Source organism: Heterodontus francisci, chromosome 6, assembly GCF_036365525.1.
Source record: "Heterodontus francisci isolate sHetFra1 chromosome 6, sHetFra1.hap1, whole genome shotgun sequence".
Taxonomy (NCBI): domain Eukaryota; kingdom Metazoa; phylum Chordata; class Chondrichthyes; order Heterodontiformes; family Heterodontidae; genus Heterodontus; species Heterodontus francisci.
In genome coordinates, this window is record NC_090376.1 from 46,416,760 (window position 1) to 46,436,203 (window position 19,444).

Sequence of the window (19,444 nt, forward strand, 5' to 3'; positions counted from 1 at the left end):
GAGAGAAAGGGGGGAACAGGGAGGGAGAGAGAGAGAGAGAGGGGGAACAGGGAGGGAGAGAGAGAGAGAGGGGGAACAGGGAGGGAGAGAGAGAGAGAGGGGGAACAGGGAGGGCGAGAGAGAGAGAGGGGGAACAGGGAGGGCGAGAGAGAGAGAGGGGGAACAGGGAGGGCGAGAGAGAGAGAGGGGGAACAGGGAGGGCGAGAGAGAGAGAGGGGGAACAGGGAGGGAGAGAGAGAGAGAGGGGGAACAGGGAGGGAGAGAGAGGGGGAACAGGGAGGGAGAGAGAGAGAGGGGGAGGGGGAACAGGGAGAGAGAGAGAGGGGGAACAGGGAGGGAGAGAGAGAGAGAGGGGGAACAGGGAGGGAGAGAGAGAGGGAGAGGGGGAACAGGGAGGGAGAGGGAGAGGGGGAACAGGGAGGGAGAGGGAGAGGGGGAACAGGGAGGGAGAGAGAGAGGGAGAGGGGGAACAGGGAGGGAGAGGGGGAGGGGGAGGGGGAACAGGGAGGGAGAGGGGGAGGGGGAGGGGGAACAGGGAGAGAGAGAGAGAGAGGGGGAACAGGGAGGGAGAGAGAGAGAGAGGGGGAACAGGGAGGGAGAGAGAGAGAGAGAGGGGGAACAGGGAGGGAGAGAGAGAGAGAGGGGGAACAGGGAGGGAGAGAGAGAGAGAGGGGGAACAGGGAGGGAGAGAGAGAGAGAGGGGGAACAGGGAGGGAGAGAGAGAGAGAGGGGGGAGGGAGAGAGAGAGAGAGGGGGAACAGGGAGGGAGAGAGAGAGAGAGGGGGAACAGGGAGGGAGAGAGAGAGAGAGAGGGGGAACAGGGAGGGAGAGAGAGAGAGAGTGGGAACAGGGAGGGAGAGAGGGGGAACAGGGAGGGAGAGAGAGAGGGGGAGGGGGAACAGGGAGGGAGAGAGGGGGAACAGGGAGGGAGAGGGGGAACAGGGAGGGAGAGAGAGAGAGGGGGAACAGGGAGGGAGAGAGAGAGAGGGGGAACAGGGAGGGAGAGAGAGAGAGGGGGAACAGGGAGGGAGAGAGAGAGGGGGAACAGGGAGGGAGAGAGAGAGAGAGGGGGAACAGGGAGGGAGAGAGAGAGAGAGGGGGAACAGGGAGGGAGAGAGAGAGAGAGGGGGAACAGGGAGGGAGAGAGAGAGAGAGGGGGAACAGGGAGGGAGAGAGAGAGAGAGAGGGGGAACAGGGAGGGAGAGAGAGAGAGAGGGGGAACAGGGAGGGAGAGAGAGAGAGAGGGGGAACAGGGAGGGAGAGAGAGAGAGAGGGGGAACAGGGAGGGAGAGAGAGAGAGAGGGGGAACAGGGAGGGAGAGAGAGAGAGAGGGGGAACAGGGAGGGAGAGAGAGAGAGAGGGGGAACAGGGAGGGAGAGAGAGAGAGGGGGGGGAACAGGGAGGGAGAGAGAGAGAGGGGGGGGAACAGGGAGGGAGAGAGAGAGAGGGGGGGAACAGGGAGGGAGAGAGAGGGGGAACAGGGAGGAAGGGAGAGAGAGAGGGGGGGAACAGGGAGGGAGAGAGAGAGAGAGGGGGAACAGGGAGGGAGAGAGAGAGAGAGGGGGAACAGGGAGGAAGGGAGAGAGAGAGAGAGAGGGGGAGCAGGGAGGGAGGGAGAGAGAGAGGGGGAACAGGGAGGGAGAGAGAGAGGGGGAGCAGGGAGGGAGAGAGAGAGAGAGAGGGGGAACAGGGAGGGAGAGAGAGAGAGAGGGGGAACAGGGAAGGAGAGAGAGAGAGAGAGAGGGGGAACAGGGAGGAAGGGAGAGAGAGAGAGGGGGAACAGGGAGGAAGGGAGGGAGAGAGAGGGGGAACAGGGAGGGAGAGAGAGGGGGAACAGGGAGGGAGAGAGAGGGGGAACAGGGAGGGAGAGAGAGGGAGAGAGAGTGGGAACAGGGAGGGAGAGAGGGGGAACAGGGAGGGAGAGAGAGAGGGGGAGGGGGAACAGGGAGGGAGAGAGGGGGAACAGGGAGGGAGAGGGGGAACAGGGAGGGAGAGAGAGAGAGGGGGAACAGGGAGGGAGAGAGAGAGAGAGGGGGAACAGGGAGGGAGAGAGAGAGAGAGGGGGAACAGGGAGGGAGAGAGAGAGAGAGGGGGAACAGGGAGGGAGAGAGAGAGAGAGGGGGAACAGGGAGGGAGAGAGAGAGAGAGGGGGAACAGGGAGGGAGAGAGAGAGAGAGGGGGAACAGGGAGGGAGAGAGAGAGAGGGGGGGAACAGGGAGGGAGAGAGAGAGAGAGGGGGAACAGGGATGGAGAGAGAGAGAGAGGGGGAACAGGGAGGGAGAGAGAGAGAGAGGGGGAACAGGGAGGGAGAGAGAGAGGGGGAACAGGGAGTTAGAGAGAGAGGGGTAACGGGGCAAGAGAGAGAGGGGTAACGGAGAGAGAGAGGTGTAACGGAGAGAGAAAGGGGGAAAAGGGAGAGAGAGAGAGAGGGGGAAAAGGGAGAGAGAGAGAGAGGGGGGGACAACAGGGAGCAAGAGAGAGGAGGGGGAAACAGGGAGGGAGAGAGAGAGGAGGGGGAACAGGGAGGGAGAGAGAGGGGGAACAGGGAGGGAGAGGGGGAACAGGGAGGGAGAGGGGGAACAGGGAGGGAGAGAGGGAGAGAGAGAGAGAGGGGGAACAGGGAGGGAGAGAGAGAGAGAGGGGGAACAGGGAGGGAGAGAGAGAGAGAGGGGGAACAGGGAGGGAGAGAGAGAGAGAGGGGGAACAGGGAGGGAGAGAGAGAGAGAGGGGGAACCGGGAGGGAGCGAGAGAGAGAGGGGGAACAGGGAGCGAGAGAGAGAGGGGGAACAGGGAGGGAGAGAGAGAGGGAACAGGGAGGGAGAGAGAGAGGGGGAACGGGGCAAGAGAGAGAGGTGTAACGGAGAGAGAAAGGGGGAAAAGGGAGAGAGAGAGAGAGGGGGGGACAACAGGGAGCAAGAGAGAGGAGGGGGAAACAAGGAGCGAGAGAGAGGAGGGGGAAACAGGGAGGGAGAGAGAGAGAGAGGAGGAACAGGGAGGGAGAGAGAGAGAGAGGGGGAACAAGGAGGGAGAGAGGGAGAGAGAGAGAGAGGGGGAGCAGGGAGAGAGAGAGAGAGGGGGAACAGGGAGGGAGAGAGAGAGAGAGGGGGAACAGGGAGGGAGAGAGAGAGAGAGGGGGAACAGGGAGGGAGAGAGAGAGAGAGGGGGAACAGGGAGGGAGAGAGAGACAGAGGGGGGAGGGAGAGAGAGAGAGAGGGGGGAGGGAGAGAGAGAGAGAGGGGGAACAGGGAGGGAGAGAGAGAGAGAGGGGTAACGGGGCGAGAGAGAGAGGGGTAACGGGGCGAGAGAGAGAGGGGTAACCGGGAGAGAGAGAGGGGTAACGGAGAGAGAAAGGGGGAAAAGGGAGAGAGAGAGAGAGAGGGGGAAAAGGGAGAGAGAGAGGGGGGGGACAACAGGGTGCAAGAGAGAGGAGGGGGAAACGGGGAGCGAGAGAGAGGAGGGGGAAACAGGGAGCGAGAGAGAGAGGAGGGGGAAACAGGGAGCGAGAGAGAGAGGAGGGGGAAACAGGGAGCGAGAGAGAGAGGAGGGGGAAACAGGGAGCGAGAGAGAGAGGGGGAAAAAGGAGGGGGGGGGAAAAACGAGGGAGCGAGAGGGAGGGGGGAACAGCGAGTGACACGGGGGTGGAAACAGCGAGGGAGGGAGAGGGGGGAACAGCGGGACTGGGGGATCAGCGAGAGATGGGGGTAACAGTGAAGGAGAGGGGTGAAGCAGCGAGGGGGGTAATGGTGAGAGAGAGAGTGGGGTGGAACAGTGAGAGAGAGAGTGGGGTGGAACAGTGAGAGAGAGGGAGGGGTGGAACAGTGAGAGAGGGAGGGGTGGAACAGTGAGAGAGGGAGGGGTGGAACAGTGAGAGAGGGAGGGGTGGAACAGTGAGAGCGACAAGGGGGCAAACAGCAAGAGAGAGGGAGTGGGAACCGAGAGAGGGGGGAATAGCGAGAGAGCGAGAGGAGGCAACAGCGAGATCGAGAGGGGGGAACAGCGAGAGCGAGGGAGGGTACAGCAAGAGCAAGAGGGGGGAACAGCGAGAGAGAGAGGTGGAATAGCAAATGACAGTGGGGGGAAAACAGAGAGGGGGGGAACAGCGAGAGAGAGAGCGGGAGGGGCGAAACAGCGAGAGAGAGTGGGGGGAACAGCGAGAGGGGAATAACAGTGAGAGAGAGAGGGGTACAGCGACAGAGAGAGGGGGTAAACAGTGAGAGAGAGAGAGGGGGGAGAAACAGCGAGAGAGAGAGAGGCGGGAGGGAGCAGAGAGGGGGTGGGAAACAGAGAGAGAGGGGGAAACAGCGAGAGGGTGATCAGCGAGAGAGAGAGAGACGCGGGGGTGACTGAGAGAGGGGGGACAGAGGGGATGAACACAGAGAGCGAGGACGATATAGAAAGGGGGGAACAACACAGTGGGGAACAGAGGGTGAGATCAAGATCACTCCTGACAGATGGATATCTATCCAGAATACTCTGCATCGCTACCTCAAATGTGCGGGCAAAAGCTGACTACGTATGCAAGCAAAAACAATGCCAGATTTGTCACTGAATCAGTTTTCAGTATGGTGACGAGAAAGTAAGTCAATATATTAGTCATCTTATTTAAAGCTTCTGTGCAAAAATGCACATTAGTTGTTTTTCTTATTAGTAAGATAAATTTTTAATGCCTTTATCTTTCGAAATTTGCCCACGGGCCCCCTGGGCCGAGCAAAAAATCGTAATGCGGCTCTCTGCTTGAAAAGGTTGGTCAACCCTGGTATATAGCGACATTCCTCAAGGGGCAGTATTAGGACCACTGTTGTTTTTGATATATTAATGACTTGGACTTGAGGTATACAGAACATAATTTCTAATTCTGGTTACTGCAATACGGGAAGGATGCGCTCAGACAGAAGAGGGTACATCGGAGATTTATGCAGATGTTGCCAGGAATGGAGAATTTTCGCTATGTGGAAAGGAGAGGCTGGTTTTCCTTCAAACGGGGAAGGCTGAGGGGAGATTTTATTGAGCTTTACAAAATTGAGGGCTTAGATACAGTGGATTGCAAGGGCCTATTTCCGTCAGCAGGGAGGTCAATAACCAGGGGCATAAAATTAATTGGCTGAAGGATACGAGTGCTGAGAATGTTTCCCCCAGAGGGTAGTGGAGGTGTGGAACTTACTGGCTGAAAGTGTGGTAGAGACAGAAACTCGCCTCACATTTAAAAAATACTTGGATATGCACTTGAAGTACTGCAACCTCCAAGGCTTTGGACCAAGAGTTGAAAGTGGAATTAGGCTGGATAGCACTTTTTTTGGCTCGCACAGAACGATTTGCTGAATGGCCTCCTCCTGTGCCGTAAATTTTCTTTTCTTCTATGTATACGAAACTCGGAAATGTAGTTAACAGTGAGGATGATAGTAACAGACTTTAGGAGGATGTAGACATACTGGTAAAATGGGCAGACACGTGGCAAATGAAATTTCATGTAGGGAAGTGTAAAATGATAGGTTTTGGTAGAAGAATGAGGAGAGGCAATATGAACTAAATCGTACAATTTTAAAGGGAGTACAGGAACATAAAGACCTGGGGGTGGAAGTAGACAAATCCTGCCACCAAGTGCCTCTTGCATGCCACCATTGCTGTCTGAGAGTCCACTCTCATTTCCTTCCTCACCAGTGTTTCTAACCTTTTCTTGGTCATCTCAAGAATACTCCACAAGGCAACTAGAACTCTTGTACAAAAATGTAATCAGTTATCAGCATCTGTCTGGATGTTATCTACCTAAGCAACACATCTGATCCATGATTTAATTTCTATTTATTTTTTATTCATGTGGTTTTATCTTGGAAATCCATAACAGGGAATAAACTGCTTTTGTGTGTTTTTGGTCTGAGCCTGTTGGATCTGTACTGTGCATAGGAAGACAAACACATGGTGGCATTAAACTCAGTTTTAGAAGATTAAAATTCTCTTGCTCATTTGATTTTTCAGCAAAGTAAATGCACCCGGTGGTCAGAAACTGCACTTGGTGAACAAATATGTAGAAAATGCACAGAAGTATTCTGGTTCAGCATTAGCTACAGACTCTTTGGTATAAATTTAAATCAAGTTTGAAACATCCCAACATGTTGTAGTTTCTGTAGCATTCAGGACCTGAATCAACAATAGAACATAGGGACAACAGTAGGCCATTCAATTGGATCATGGTTGATCTGTACCTCAACTCCATTTACCCATTTTTGTTCTGAATCTCTAATAGCTTTATCAACCAAAAATCTATTTCTCAGTTTTGAATTTTTCAATTGACCTAGCCTCAACAGATGATGTCTAGTCAGAGCTTCATACTACAGAGGCAAAACCTCCAGCCCTCTGCATTCAAGTTCCCTTGAAGTCAAGGCCAATATTAATATTGTACCTGCCCACTAGCTTTAAGAAAAATAAAATGGAGAGGTTTGAGGCAATCTCTGAAGAGGGTTTTTTTTTTTACTGTGCTTCGAGCTTGCTGTAGGGTCCTTGATTGTAGGTAGTCTTCCTTTTCGTTGGGGCCCAGTATTATTCTTAGACCTTTTCCACTGTAGGAGACTTTTCTGTCTTGGGGTTCATATGTATTCAATGGCTTCCGAAGCTGGTGAGAGTGAGATGAGAGCAGACAGGAGAGAGGTCTTTTCCAGTCCAGGAGCAAACAGTTTTCTGAGTTTTAGCTCTGTGGCAAGTTCAAACTCAAAAAATTCCAACAGTCAGTTAGTCATGTGACTAAACTGGTCTGACCACGTCTGTTTGTGTATTCGGCCATCTTAGCAGTTAACCTGGAATGCTTCAATGTCTGGTAAGCAAAAGTCCATTGTGGATTAAATTGGAGCAGGGAGTGGTCCCTTTGTCTTTTCCAAGTACTGTCTGTTACTAAGCCAATGTCTTTCCAGTCAGGAGCTTGGCAATTCCTTGTGATAGGCCCTCTTTTCTTCCCAGCCACAATTTAAAGTTTTAATGTTCATGTGGCAAAATAATGACAATGGCTCTCTATTCCTTTATCTAAGCCAGTGATAAACTGAGGTCCTAGTGCAGATCCTTGGGAGATACCGTTAGCTGCATACTGTCAACTGGCATTCATACCCATTATTCCTTCCCTCTGTCTCCTACTTCTAACCAGTTCCCTACTGCTAACCAATTCCCTACTCGTCAACATTACAGAATACAGAATTTGATTCTCCACTTCCACTAATGCCCATCAGCAATCCCTGGTCAAAGGAATAGATAGACTGCCCCCTTAGCCTGAGCTGATAATATTGTTCAGTGGGAAGTGAGTAACAGTCACCCAGGTTAACTATCTTTAGCTTTTTCCTGCATTCTCAATTCTTCTGCTCAACTGAGATTGAGAAGTCATTTTGTGGGGAGAACAGTTTTAGTCATGGGGTAATGTGTTGATACACGGCTGGGTTTACTGTACCTTTTTTTATTAGTTCTTCCTAAACTAGCTTTGCTTGAGGCATTATTTTGAATAAATATTTACAGTTGCAATGATAAAACTCTTGACTGCTAGGAATTCTAGATGTGTTTACTGTAGTCGCTGCTTATCTATTAGGTTATTACATGCAATAGAAATGATTATTGAATCTGCCCCATAACTCAGTATAACACTGACACATGGGCTGATTGGTGTATGCTGCAGCAAGGTTACTGCCTGTGGATCCCAAGATACTGGGAGGGGAAATCCTGAATATTACATTCGTTGTCCATTTAAGTTCCTTATCAGCCTGCATAATTTATTACACTCACTGAGTAAAAAAGTACTTGGTCAGAAATGCTCTTGCGAAGCGACCATTTATCTAGCTGTGACACTGACAATTCACTGGTGCAGCTTGCACTTCCATTATTGCCTGCTTTCCCATTGGTCTAGCAAAATTATCTCTTTTGTAATAATAGCCCTTTTGCTCTGAAGGTTATTTATTTTGTAAACCTGAAAGGCTGCTGATAGCTATGTGTGTGTGCTCCACGTGCATTGAACAAAGCATGCCTGTCAGTCATTGTTTTCAGAGCGTTGTGCCGCTCTCAGCAGCTTAATTTACTGCAAGTCCAGCTCTGCTGTTGTATCAAACTTTCAACATCTGCCATCGGTGAAACATAAATTCTGTTCTCTTCAGGTTACTGATTGGGTTCTTTCTGGTCTGAACACTAGGGTCTGGTTGTTCGTCCTCAGGCTACGAGAAAGCTGACGATGAAATGTCTGGAACTACATCTACAGAGTCTGATCAAGCAAGCCGAGTTATTAATATCAACCTGCCTCAGATAACTAAATTCTGTGATAACCATGTCAGGTAAGAAAATCTTGTAAACTTATAAACTTCTATTCATGAGGGTTAGGATGTTTACAGTCATGTATCGAAAGGGAAAGTTTAATTTTTTTCTCCACAGAATTGTAGCGTTTGAATTATATGTTGACTTTAAATGTGCCCCTTATTCCAATATACAGTGTTAATAGAAAGAAGTAAGACTTTGTAGGATTGATTGTAGGAAACCTAATTTCATGTTTTACGCTAGAACAGTGTTTCTTCAAGGTATACAAAATTAAACTCAATGTAAAGTTTGTTGAGCAAAAAAGTTAGATGTTTCAGATCAATTTGTGTTTGCTTTTGGATGCAGCCAATTCTGCTATAACTTGCAGCACTTGTGTGCAAAGAGAATTATGTTCCATTTAGGCTGTAGGTTTTTGAACTGGGTTCTGTGTCTAACCATACAATATGCTGTGAGCCTGTTCTGAGGATTCTCTTTTTTACTTACTGGTGTGTTATTTCTGTTGCTGTAAATTAATTTCAAAAGATAGTTTCAGCAGTAATTACCTTTGGACAGCTCATGGTATCTTTTAGACGTTGGGGCAGGGAAACCCTAAGGAGTGTGACACTATTTGAAGGGAATGCAAAACGTGAAAGTTTCAAAAACCACTGGTTTAGGTTTACTGTGATAGCCAAAGTGCTTTTTGTTTGGTGAGTTTCAGATCAAGATGGCAGGAGGAGCAACAGCTCTGACAGTTGCTGTGGAAATGGGATTTTGAACTGTAGAGAACACATTTGCAACTATTACCTGCTTGCAGTCTTTTCCTGGGGATGCCACGGATAACATTTTCAAGGGATAAATGACTAGATCGTAATACATGAATTCTGGGAGTAGGAGTCAGAACAAATGGGGTTTTGATTGTCATTTCCACTTGCAGATCTCTGAATCCCAAGTTCAGATTCATTTCCTTCAGGGAGAGGCTAGCACATTTTGTTCCTGTGAAGTGCTAAACAAGTGCTTAAGCTCCTGAAACTGCACTTAAATATCTTCAGAGAGCAAATATAATAACTTAGGTTAATTATTAAAGTTATTATGTTAGGAATGGATTCTAAAAGACAGGGAAATATGAATCTCCAAGACTAAATTATACCTTCTATGCTCTTTCTAGGTATTGCATTATATCTTTTTTTTTCTTCTTTGGCCTCCTTATCTTGAGAGACAATGGGTAAGCGCCTGGAGGTGGTCAGTGGTGTGTGGAGCAGCGCCTGGAGTGGCTATAAAGGCCAATTCTAGAGTGACAGGCTCTTCCACAGGTGCTGCAGAAAAATTTGTTTGTCGGGGCTGTTACACAGTTGGCTCTCCCCTTGTGCTTTTGTCTTTTTTCCTGCCAACTGCTAAGTCTCTTCGACTCACCACACTTTAGCCTCGCCTTTATGGCTTAACTTCATTCACTTGCATAGAATTGCTCAGCATCACGAGGGGACATAGCTTTAAGTTGAGGGGTGAAAGATATAGGACAGATGTCAGAGGTAGTTTCTTTACGCAGAGAGTAGTAGGGGCGTGGAAAGCCCTGCCTGCAACAGTAGTAGACTCGCCAACTTTAAGGGCATTTAAGTGGTCATTGGATAGACATATGGATGTAAATGGAATAGTGTAGGTCAGATGATCGGCGCAACATCGAGGGCCGAAGGGCCTGTACTGCGCTGTAAAATTCTAATTCTAATTCTAATATATTATATAGTATTCCTATAATGCTGGGTATCTGGGAAAGATTACAGGGCTGTTAGTTGATCAAAAGCAAGAAAGGAAGAATTGCAGTTATTTAGTGCTTTTCACGACCTGAGCATGTCTCCAGCCAATAAAGTACTTCTGAAGAGTAGTCACTGTTGTAATGCAAAAAGATATGGTGACCAATTTATGCATAGCAAGGTCCCACCAACAGCAATGTGATAATGACCAGATAATATGTTTTAGTGATGGTGGAGGAGTAAACATTGGCCAGTAGCACCCTCCACCGCCCCGCCCAGTTGCTGATCACTTAATGCCAAGAGATCTTTTATATCTACCTGAGAGGGTAGACTAGGCCTCAGTTTAACATCTCCTCCGAAAGACAGCACCTCCGACAATGCAGCACTTCCTCAACATTGTACTGAAATACCAGCCTGGATTTTGTGCTCAAGTCTCTGGACTGACACTTGAGCTCACAACCTTTTCAACCAGAGGCAAGATTGCTGCTAATAAGCCATCATTGACATCCAATTCAAGTAACATATCAGTACAAAGTCCATGAGGCAGAACCATTATTTGAACTGTAGGAAATAAGATTACAACCTTGAAATTGTTTTCCTAGTATCTTTTATTCACCATTTTCTTGTGTTTGTTTGGAATTCATTTTTTTTTGTTAGTTGCACCAGAGCAAAGGTGCCAACTGCCATGATCTTTGTCTTTATGTGATTTATGCTAGCAACATCATTATGCAAGGAAATGTTCTGCAATTGTTTAGTAAAATTCGTCAATATGTTTATAATAAACATGTTTTAACGGAACAAAATCAACTAGAATGGAGCAAGTACTTTGTAATAAAATAGGATTGAGTCCATCAAATCAATAGCGATGTAAATAATGGAAAAAACCCATAGATCTGTTGCATTACCAGAAACATTACTGAAGACATCTATATAAAAAGCTTGTACTAAGCAATTTGTTGGAGCAATCGGAGATAGTCATAAAATTAAGTGGAACTAGCTTGAAGGAGTTTTAGTGAGGAAATGAGCTGTGAAGTTGGCTGTGCCATTGATGGTATAAGAAAAACTAATGGTTTAGGAAATGGGAGTTTTGATGCAATCTCTTCTGATTAAGTTGAATTTGAGAGATAATCACATTATGGGCGCTGCAGTGTAATCACTTTATTTCTGCAGTAGTTACTGTGCATTATACATCTTAAGTAGATTCTTTGGAATTGCATGGTTGACTAGAAATTATTTTAAAAATAAAGGAACGTTGCTGAATCCTTGTCAGCGGTTGCTATTGCCTATCCTTAGATTATTAGATTAGATTAGAGATACAGCACTGAAACAGGCCCTTCAGCCCACCGAGTCTGTGCCGAACATCAACCACCCATTTATACTAATCCTACACTAATCCCATATTCCTACCAAACATCCCCACCTGTCCCTATATTTCCCTACCACCTACCTATACTAGTGACAATTTATAATGGCCAATTTACCTATCAACCTGTGGGAGGAAACCGGAGCACCCGGAGAAAACCCACGCAGACACAGGGAGAACTTGCAAACTCCACACAGGCAGTACCCGGAATCGAACCCGGGTCCCTGGAGTTGTGAGGCTGCGGTGCTAACCACTGCGCCACTGTGCCGCCCATCCAGCATGCTTGATTCTGAAATCAAGTTTTCAACATTTGATTTATATCTTTTTTTTAAAGAACTGCTGTCACGTTAGAAAGATTAGAAAATTGGCTCAATTTTTCATTTTTCAAAGCATTAGTTACTTTGTATCTTTGCTTTGCAACAGTGTCTATATTCAGGAAGTTCTAGTATATTCATTAGATAAAGTGGCTTTAATTTTTCAGCACAAGTAGTTTTTATTGTGCGTAGATAAGCGTAGTATTAGCTGAACATCCAGATATGTTTTGTAACAACTTTATAATTTCAGTATCGTTTCCTATATACCGTGCCCTTGTTTCTACAGAAAATACTTTATTAAAAGGGTCCAAAGTTAAGGCTGCAGTGCTTCTACACTGGAGAATCAGAAATTGCTATATTGCGCTCGGAACAATGCCCGTATTGTCGCCCTCAACAAACCAGTCTCGCACAATCAGTTCTAACCCTATAAACTTGCTGAGACTCACTAAAGGTGTGGCCAGGAAGATCTACTTTTACTGGGTCTTCCAGCCTTAATGAAAACCAACAAATTTGGTGTTACTAACAGTGGCCTTAATGTAATATAAAGGCAGCTTAATGTCACTGGATCATTGGAAAGCAGAATACTAGTCAGGGTGATTGTGCTCGCAAGTGAGCCGAGTTACATCTGCAGTTCCTAATATGGGAAATTTCCTATGTTGGTTGGCTATTCACTAGGAGAGATTACAGAGTACAGCGAGGTTAAAGTCAGCAGATAAGGCAACCCATGGATTCTCGTCCATTCCTATTGGATGGTCAGTGTACAGCATTGGAAGAGACACGAGAGCAGGTCCAGAAATGATACACAATGCAAGGAAAAACAATATTTACTATTGAGATGGCCGTGTTGCCAACATTTATGCTCCTCAAAAGAAATCCTGATGCAGCAACCAAACAGGAGGCTTGAGATAGTGCTGAGGTGGATCTGAAGAAGTTCATTGTTGAATCAAGGAGTTGTTATGGCTCAGAAGGAGGCCATTTGGCCCATTGAGTCCATGCCAATTCTTGAGATTTTGTTCTCTTTTGAGAACTATATGTTTTTGTAATGCTGTGATGAAAGCGAAAATAAATACTGGTCCCACTAACATTGCACAAAAATTAAAAACGCTTTTACCTTAAATACACGCACATTAGGCAGAGGCAGTTTTAAATATAACCAAACAAGAGGCCGTGGTCTTTGCTGTGAGACAGTAATTTGCAGAGCATGCATCAGAATGACCCCACTGTTTCATCAGATCAGTGACACCCTATTGTGCAGTTGTTGGACCAACAGAACTGTCACAGGTAACAGTTGTTGCTAGATTGTATTAGAGGTTTCATGCTTGCTGGTGCTGATTCATTGAAAGCCAACTGAAATGCAACTACTGTAGCTGAGCAATTGCTGCTACTCAAAGCAACAATACTAGTTCAGGAATATCTTGGAAATTCATCTAACAATTAAGTTTTGCAGTAAATAATATAGTTGCATTAGATAGATAAAAGACAGGATTATAAATAACCTAGCACTTGGGAATCAGCAATGGATGGAACATTTTTAATACTGCTGAAAAAAAATCAATACAAGCCATCAACCTGATGTAAAGTTCTACTCTTGCCTAAATTATATAGGAAAATAGCCACAAGAGCAGGTCATCTAACCTCTCTTGCCCATTTTGCTATTCAATTAGAACAGGGTTATTCTGTACTTTGTTCCCATTTAGCTGCATTTGATCCATATCTCGAATAAAATCGATCGACCTCCGCCGTGGAGATTTCAATTGCCCAGCATCTACAGCCTTTTGGTGAAGAGTATTCCAGATTTCCACTACCCTTTGTATCAAAAAGTGTTTCCTGATTTCACTCCTCAATGGCCTAGCTCTTAAATTTTTAATTAAACCCTCATGTTTTGGATCCCCCCCGCCAGAGAAAATAGTACCTCTGTATCTGCCGTCCCAAATCGTTTAAACATTTTAAATGCCTTGATTATATCACCCCTCAATCTCGTATGCTCAAGGGAATATAATATTGAATACAATAGCTATAGTTTAACCCTTTAAGCCTTGGTATCATTCTGTTGAATCTGCACTATATGTTTCAATCTTGAGGCCAGTATATCTTTCTTGAGGGGTGGCCCAAAAACTGAACATAGCATCTCGGATGACGTCTGACTATGGCTCTGTGCAGTTGAAGCATAACTTCATCCCCTTTGTATGCCAGCCTCCTTGAGATCAAGACTAACATTGCATAAAACATTTTCATTACCTTTTGTACCTGTGCGCAAGCTTTCAGTAATTTTTATACTTGGGCACCCAAATCCCAGAGTTCTTCCACAGTTCTTAGTCTCTAACTATTAAGAAAATATTCTGTTTTGTCTTAAGTTTGATCCAAACTGGATGACTTCACACTTCCTCACATTGAACTCCATCTGCCATAGTTTTGCCCTCTCACTTCATCTGTCTGTGGCCCCTTTGCAACTTCCTGCTCCCATCCATGCAACATATTGTGCATCCTAATTTAGAAATCGGAAAATTTGGACATACAGCTCTCTATTCCTTCACGTAAGTCGATAATGAATATTGAGCATCTCACCTTGTTCCATCCTGCTCACCTCTCATTTAAATTCCTTGTTCTCTACCTCCCACTCAAGTACCAGAACCAATTTTCTCAGTGAGCTATCTTCATTTCTTTTCTCCCTCAGCCTGTACATCAAGAAACCTCTTATTCTTGACGATTTCTACCTCATCTCAATTCATCATCTTTTTACCTCTGTGTTCACTTCTCTCCTAATCTCCCTTAATCTCTCCCTGCATGTACACTCCCCAACTCATTCACAGTTACCCCCTTGACCTCACCATCTCACATGGTTTTGTTACAACCGTAGTATCAATCACAGATAAGGGCATCTCAGATCACTTACTTGTATCGCTCTCCATCCACATCCTCCTTTTCCCTCCCAAACCTATTTCCTCTATGTCTGTTCCAGGGAGAAAAGAAAACCTCTTCCAATTCAGTTACAACTGCACTTTCAAAATCCCAGCTGTCCAGCCATTGGCCTTCCACTCACGCAATATTTCTGCAGCTACCAATCTGCTCAACCTCATCACCTTCTCCACCTTCCCTGCCTTAGCCTCCATTAAAACTATTACTTTCTCCCTATTTTTCTGTCTCTCGCCCTGGCCGTTCCCCCAGTATGGCCATATCTCTGCCCCCTTAAGTCCCTTGAACAGACATGACAGACAACTGGTTTAGCCATTCACTGCCAGATTTCGCTGGATAACATAATGTACCATAATGGTTCTTGCTCTCATCTGCCAAAACTGCTCAGTATTTCACGGTCATCCTGGAATGCAAAGATAGCCCTGGCTTCTTTTCTCGACTGCAAACTGTCTTCTTAAGCTTCTCTTCCCTGCCTCCTCCACCCTCACCTCCAACAAGTGCGAGGAGGTCATGGACTTTTTTGCCGTTAAGATTGAGACTACCTGATCAGCTGCCTCTTCCACATCCCACCCTTCCTGTAGCCCACTGGGACAAACTGCCTTGAAGGTTCCCCTCTGCCCTAGCCCTGAAATTATATGTTTTTGTAGTTTCTCTCCAAATACGCCTTATGTGCTCTCTGAACTCATCTTGCCCAGGAGAACTGGTGGCAATGTTACTAAACTATTAATCCAATGGCCCAGACTAATGCTGTGTGAGCACTGGTTCAAATCCCACGATGGGTCGAAGGGCCTGTTTCTGTGCTGTATGACTCTATGGCAGCTGGTAGGATTTAAATTCAATTAATTAATAAATTCAATTAGTTAATATAAATCTGGAATTGAAAGCTAATCTCAGTAATGGTGCCATGAAACTATCAGCGATTGTCATTAAAAAACTCATCCTGTTCACTAACGCCCTTTAGGGAAGGAAATCTGCTATCCTTACCTGTTCTGGCCTACATGTGACTCCAGAACCACAGCAATGTAGCTGACTCTAAACTTTCTAGCAAGCCACACAGTTGTCAGGGCAATTAGGAATGGGCAACAAATGCTGGCCTTGCCAGCAACACCCACATCCCATGAAAGAATTTTTAAAAAATCCACCTCCTGCTCCCTGAACCTTATTCCTGCCAAACTGCTGACCACCTAACTTCCCTCCCTGGCTCCTATGTTAGCTGATGTTGTTAATGGCTGTCTCTTCTCAGGTACTGCCCTCTTCAAATCTGCCATCATTACCCCACTCCTCAACAAACCAACCCTTGACCATGCCATCCCACCTCTAATCTCCCTTTCTTCTCCAAAGTCCTTGAACGCATTGTTGTGGCCCAAATCGGCGGCCATCTTTCCTGGAAGTCCATGTTTGAATCCCTCCAATTAGGTTTCTGCCCCTGCCATGGTACTGAAATGTCTTTTATCAATGTCACAAATTACATCCTGTGTAACTGTGACAAAGGTAAACTATCCCTTCTTGACCTGTCTGCAGCCTTTGCCATGGTTTACCACACCATCCTCCTTCAACACCTTTCCACTGTTATCCAGCTAAGTGGGGGCCGCACAAGCCTGATTCCATTCTTATCTGTCTAATTGTAGCCAGAGTATTACCTGCAATAGCTTCTCTTCCTGGTCCTGCACTATTATTTATGCTTCCCAAGGAAATATCCTTGGCTCCTCCTGTTTCTCACTTGCATGCTGTGGCTTGGCAACATCATCTGAAAACGCAAGATCAATTTCATCAGTATGCTGATGACATCCAGCTCTACCTCTCTTGATCCCTCCACCATCTCCAAAATGTCAGACTGCTTATCTGACATCCAGTGCTGGGTGAGCAGAAATTTCTTCCAGTTAAATAATGGGAAGACTGAAGCCATTACCTTCAGTCCCCATCATAAACTCTGCTCCCTAGCCACTGACCCCATTCCTCTCCCTGACAATTTTCTGAGGCTGACCCAGACTGTAACTTTGATGTCATATTTGACCCCAAGGTGAGCTTCTGACCACATAACCATGCCAAAACTAAGAAAACCTTATTTCCACCTTTTAATATTGGCCGACTTTGTCCCTGCCTCAGCTCACCTGCTGCTGAAATCCTCATCCTGCTTATAAATGTGACTCTTTCAATGCACTCCAAGCCAGCCTCCCATATTCTACCCTCTGTAAACTTGAGATCATCCAAAACTCTGCTGCCCATGTCCTAACTCGCACAAAGTCCTGTTCACCCATCATCCCTGTGCTTGCTGAACTCCATTGGTTCCTGATTAAGCAGCATCATGATTTTAAAATTTTCATCCTTGTTTTGGAATTCTCTACCTCAGAGAGCTATGGATGCTCAGGCGTAGAGTACATTCAAGGCTGAGATCAATAGATTGTTGGACTCTAATGAAATTGAGGGATATGAGGATCGGGTGGAAAACTGGAGTTGAAGTTGATGATCAGCCCTGATCTTATTAATTGGTGGAGCAGGCTCGAGGGTCTGTATGGCCTACCCCTGCTTCTATTTCTTCAGTTCTTATATTCAAATTATTCAATGGCTTCACCCATCCCTATCTCTGTAATGTCCTCCAGCCCCACAACACTCTCAGATATCTCTGCTCCTCTAATTCTGGTCTCTTGAGCATCCCCCATATTAACCGCTGCATTTTGGTAGCTGTACCTTCAGTTGCCTATGTCCCATGTTCCGGAATCCTCTTGCTAAATCTTGCTGCCTCCTTGCCTCTCTTTCCTCCTTTAAGACACTCCTTAAAAGCTACCTCTTTGACTAAGCTTTCAGTCATTTGCCCTAGATCACCTGATGTGGTGCGATGCCGTGTTTTGTTACATAATGCTCCTCTGAAGTGCCTTGGGACATTTTTTCATGTTCGAGATGCTTTTGTTACAACCAGGTGAGAAGGAGTACGGGGGTTCCCTCTCAGCACTTGCCTGTTTTAACCGTAACAGGATTTAATTTTAAAAACGCTATGTTTTTAGCTTCCACTCAATGAATTCTTGTTCACTGCTCCAATTGTAAGGCAAAGAAATCAATTCAGATAGGTTTTCTTAGAATTTAAACAAGAAAGGTAGACGTTTATTCATCTTAAACTCTAATCCGTTTACCGACTACTAATATGCAATGTGCCACGCTAGCATGCATATGCGATAAGCACATAGAGACAGAAAAGTAGAAAAGAATAAAGGGGAAAAGTTAGAGACAATAGATGGGTTTCTATTTTACTGTCCTTAGAGTTTGCTGTGAAGTCTTTGGTTGCCAGTCAGACTTGCAATTCGTTGGGGCCCACTGCACACTTCAACTTGTTTCGAGGTCTGAGTCTTTTCTCTGCTGAGTCTGGTAGCAGAGAGGCTTCCTTGCTCCAGCTTCCAGTTCAAACAGCCTTCTGAATTCAAACTGTCCTGTGGCCAGTTCAAAAAAACCTGGACCAGCCAGTTAGTCATGTGACCAGCTGGTTTAACCTGTCCTGGCTCTGTGGATTGTATCATCTTAGCTGGGCCTAGAATGCGCTTCCTTACACATTCAATGTCTGGTGATCAAAGTCCATTGTGGGTTAAATGGATCAGGGAATAGGCATTTGTCTCCACAAGCACTGTCTGTTAGTATGCAAATGTCCTTCCAGCCAAGTGTCTGGTGATTTTTTTTCACAAGTCCTTTCTTCACTGCAGCAACAATTTAAAATTAATGTTCAGATGACAAAATTAATATGCCTCATTCTTGGCAGGTGGGGGTCTGCATGACACTATTTAAATAAAGGTGGTGGCAGTGGTGAAAAGCTGTAGCTTTAGTATCGATCCTTGGGGAACACCAGTGTTCACATCTTGCCATTCAGAGTCTGTTTCGTTTGGAGTACACTCTGTCTAGCACTTGAGAACCAATTCACAGCCCATATCATAATTAACTTTATTTCTCTGTTGGTAAATCTGGAGTGACTAAATTAATGTTGGTTTTGTATTAATTGTGGCTCACATTTATTTTCATTGGACTGTAATGTTATGATTGTAGGTACTCCATACTTCACAAGGCCAGAATACAAGGTGAGTGTTTGGACTGATTGGCAACATTTTATAATTTTATGTAGGATTTCATAGCAATCATTGGTGACTTGTCCAGCAGTCACTGTACTTTCACTTTACAACAAATGTAATAGATCTTTGTGCTGCACTTCCTGAACATGGACTTTGGTTAAGAAAAATGGGGAACTAGAAAAAAAATATTCATGGGGAATTAAGAAATATTTTCATTTCTTCATAATGTAATATAATGCTGGCAACTGAAGAGAAGTCAGAGGCAAGTATGGATTGGAATCTTCCACAAAATGAGTGGAAATACTTGTACCTATACTGAAGAAATATAAGTTCTTGAAATAAAGAAAGAAATAGCTTGCATTTATATAGCATCTTTCACAATCTCAGGATTCACGATTCTTTCAGGTATTTTGGGTGTTGGAAAAACAATAGTTAATATTCACTGTGAGCTTCGGTAAGACGAGACAAGTGCAATTAGGGATGGGCAACAAATGCTGGCCTTGCCAATGATACTCCCATCCCATGAAAGAATTTTTTAAAAAGTGGTTACAAAGAGATGTCCGACAAATCTGTGTGATAGCTGGAACACAAAAAGGCATTGAATTCCCTACTTGGAGATGCAAGTTTTTTGCGATCCTCGGCTGACATTTTTTTTATTCGTTCATGGGATATGGGTGTCGCTGGCTGTTGCCGATTCCTAATTGCCCTTGAGAAGGTGGTGGTGAGCTGCCTTCTTGAACTGCTGCAGTCCTTGGAATGTAGATACACCAACAGTGTGTTAGGAAGGGAGTTCCAGGAAGTTGACCC

General features: G+C 45.8%; 1 protein-coding gene across 1 annotated transcript in view; it reads left to right on the top strand.

Annotated features, from left to right (window-relative positions):
- Nucleotides 1-19,444, top strand: part of atp8a2 (ATPase phospholipid transporting 8A2) — a 709,260-nt gene that overhangs the window by 88,381 nt on the left and 601,435 nt on the right. The window contains exon 2 of the mRNA XM_068032841.1: nucleotides 8,156-8,294. Within this exon, the coding sequence (XP_067888942.1) occupies nucleotides 8,156-8,294 (139 nt within the window). The remainder of the gene's footprint in view (nucleotides 1-8,155; nucleotides 8,295-19,444) is intronic.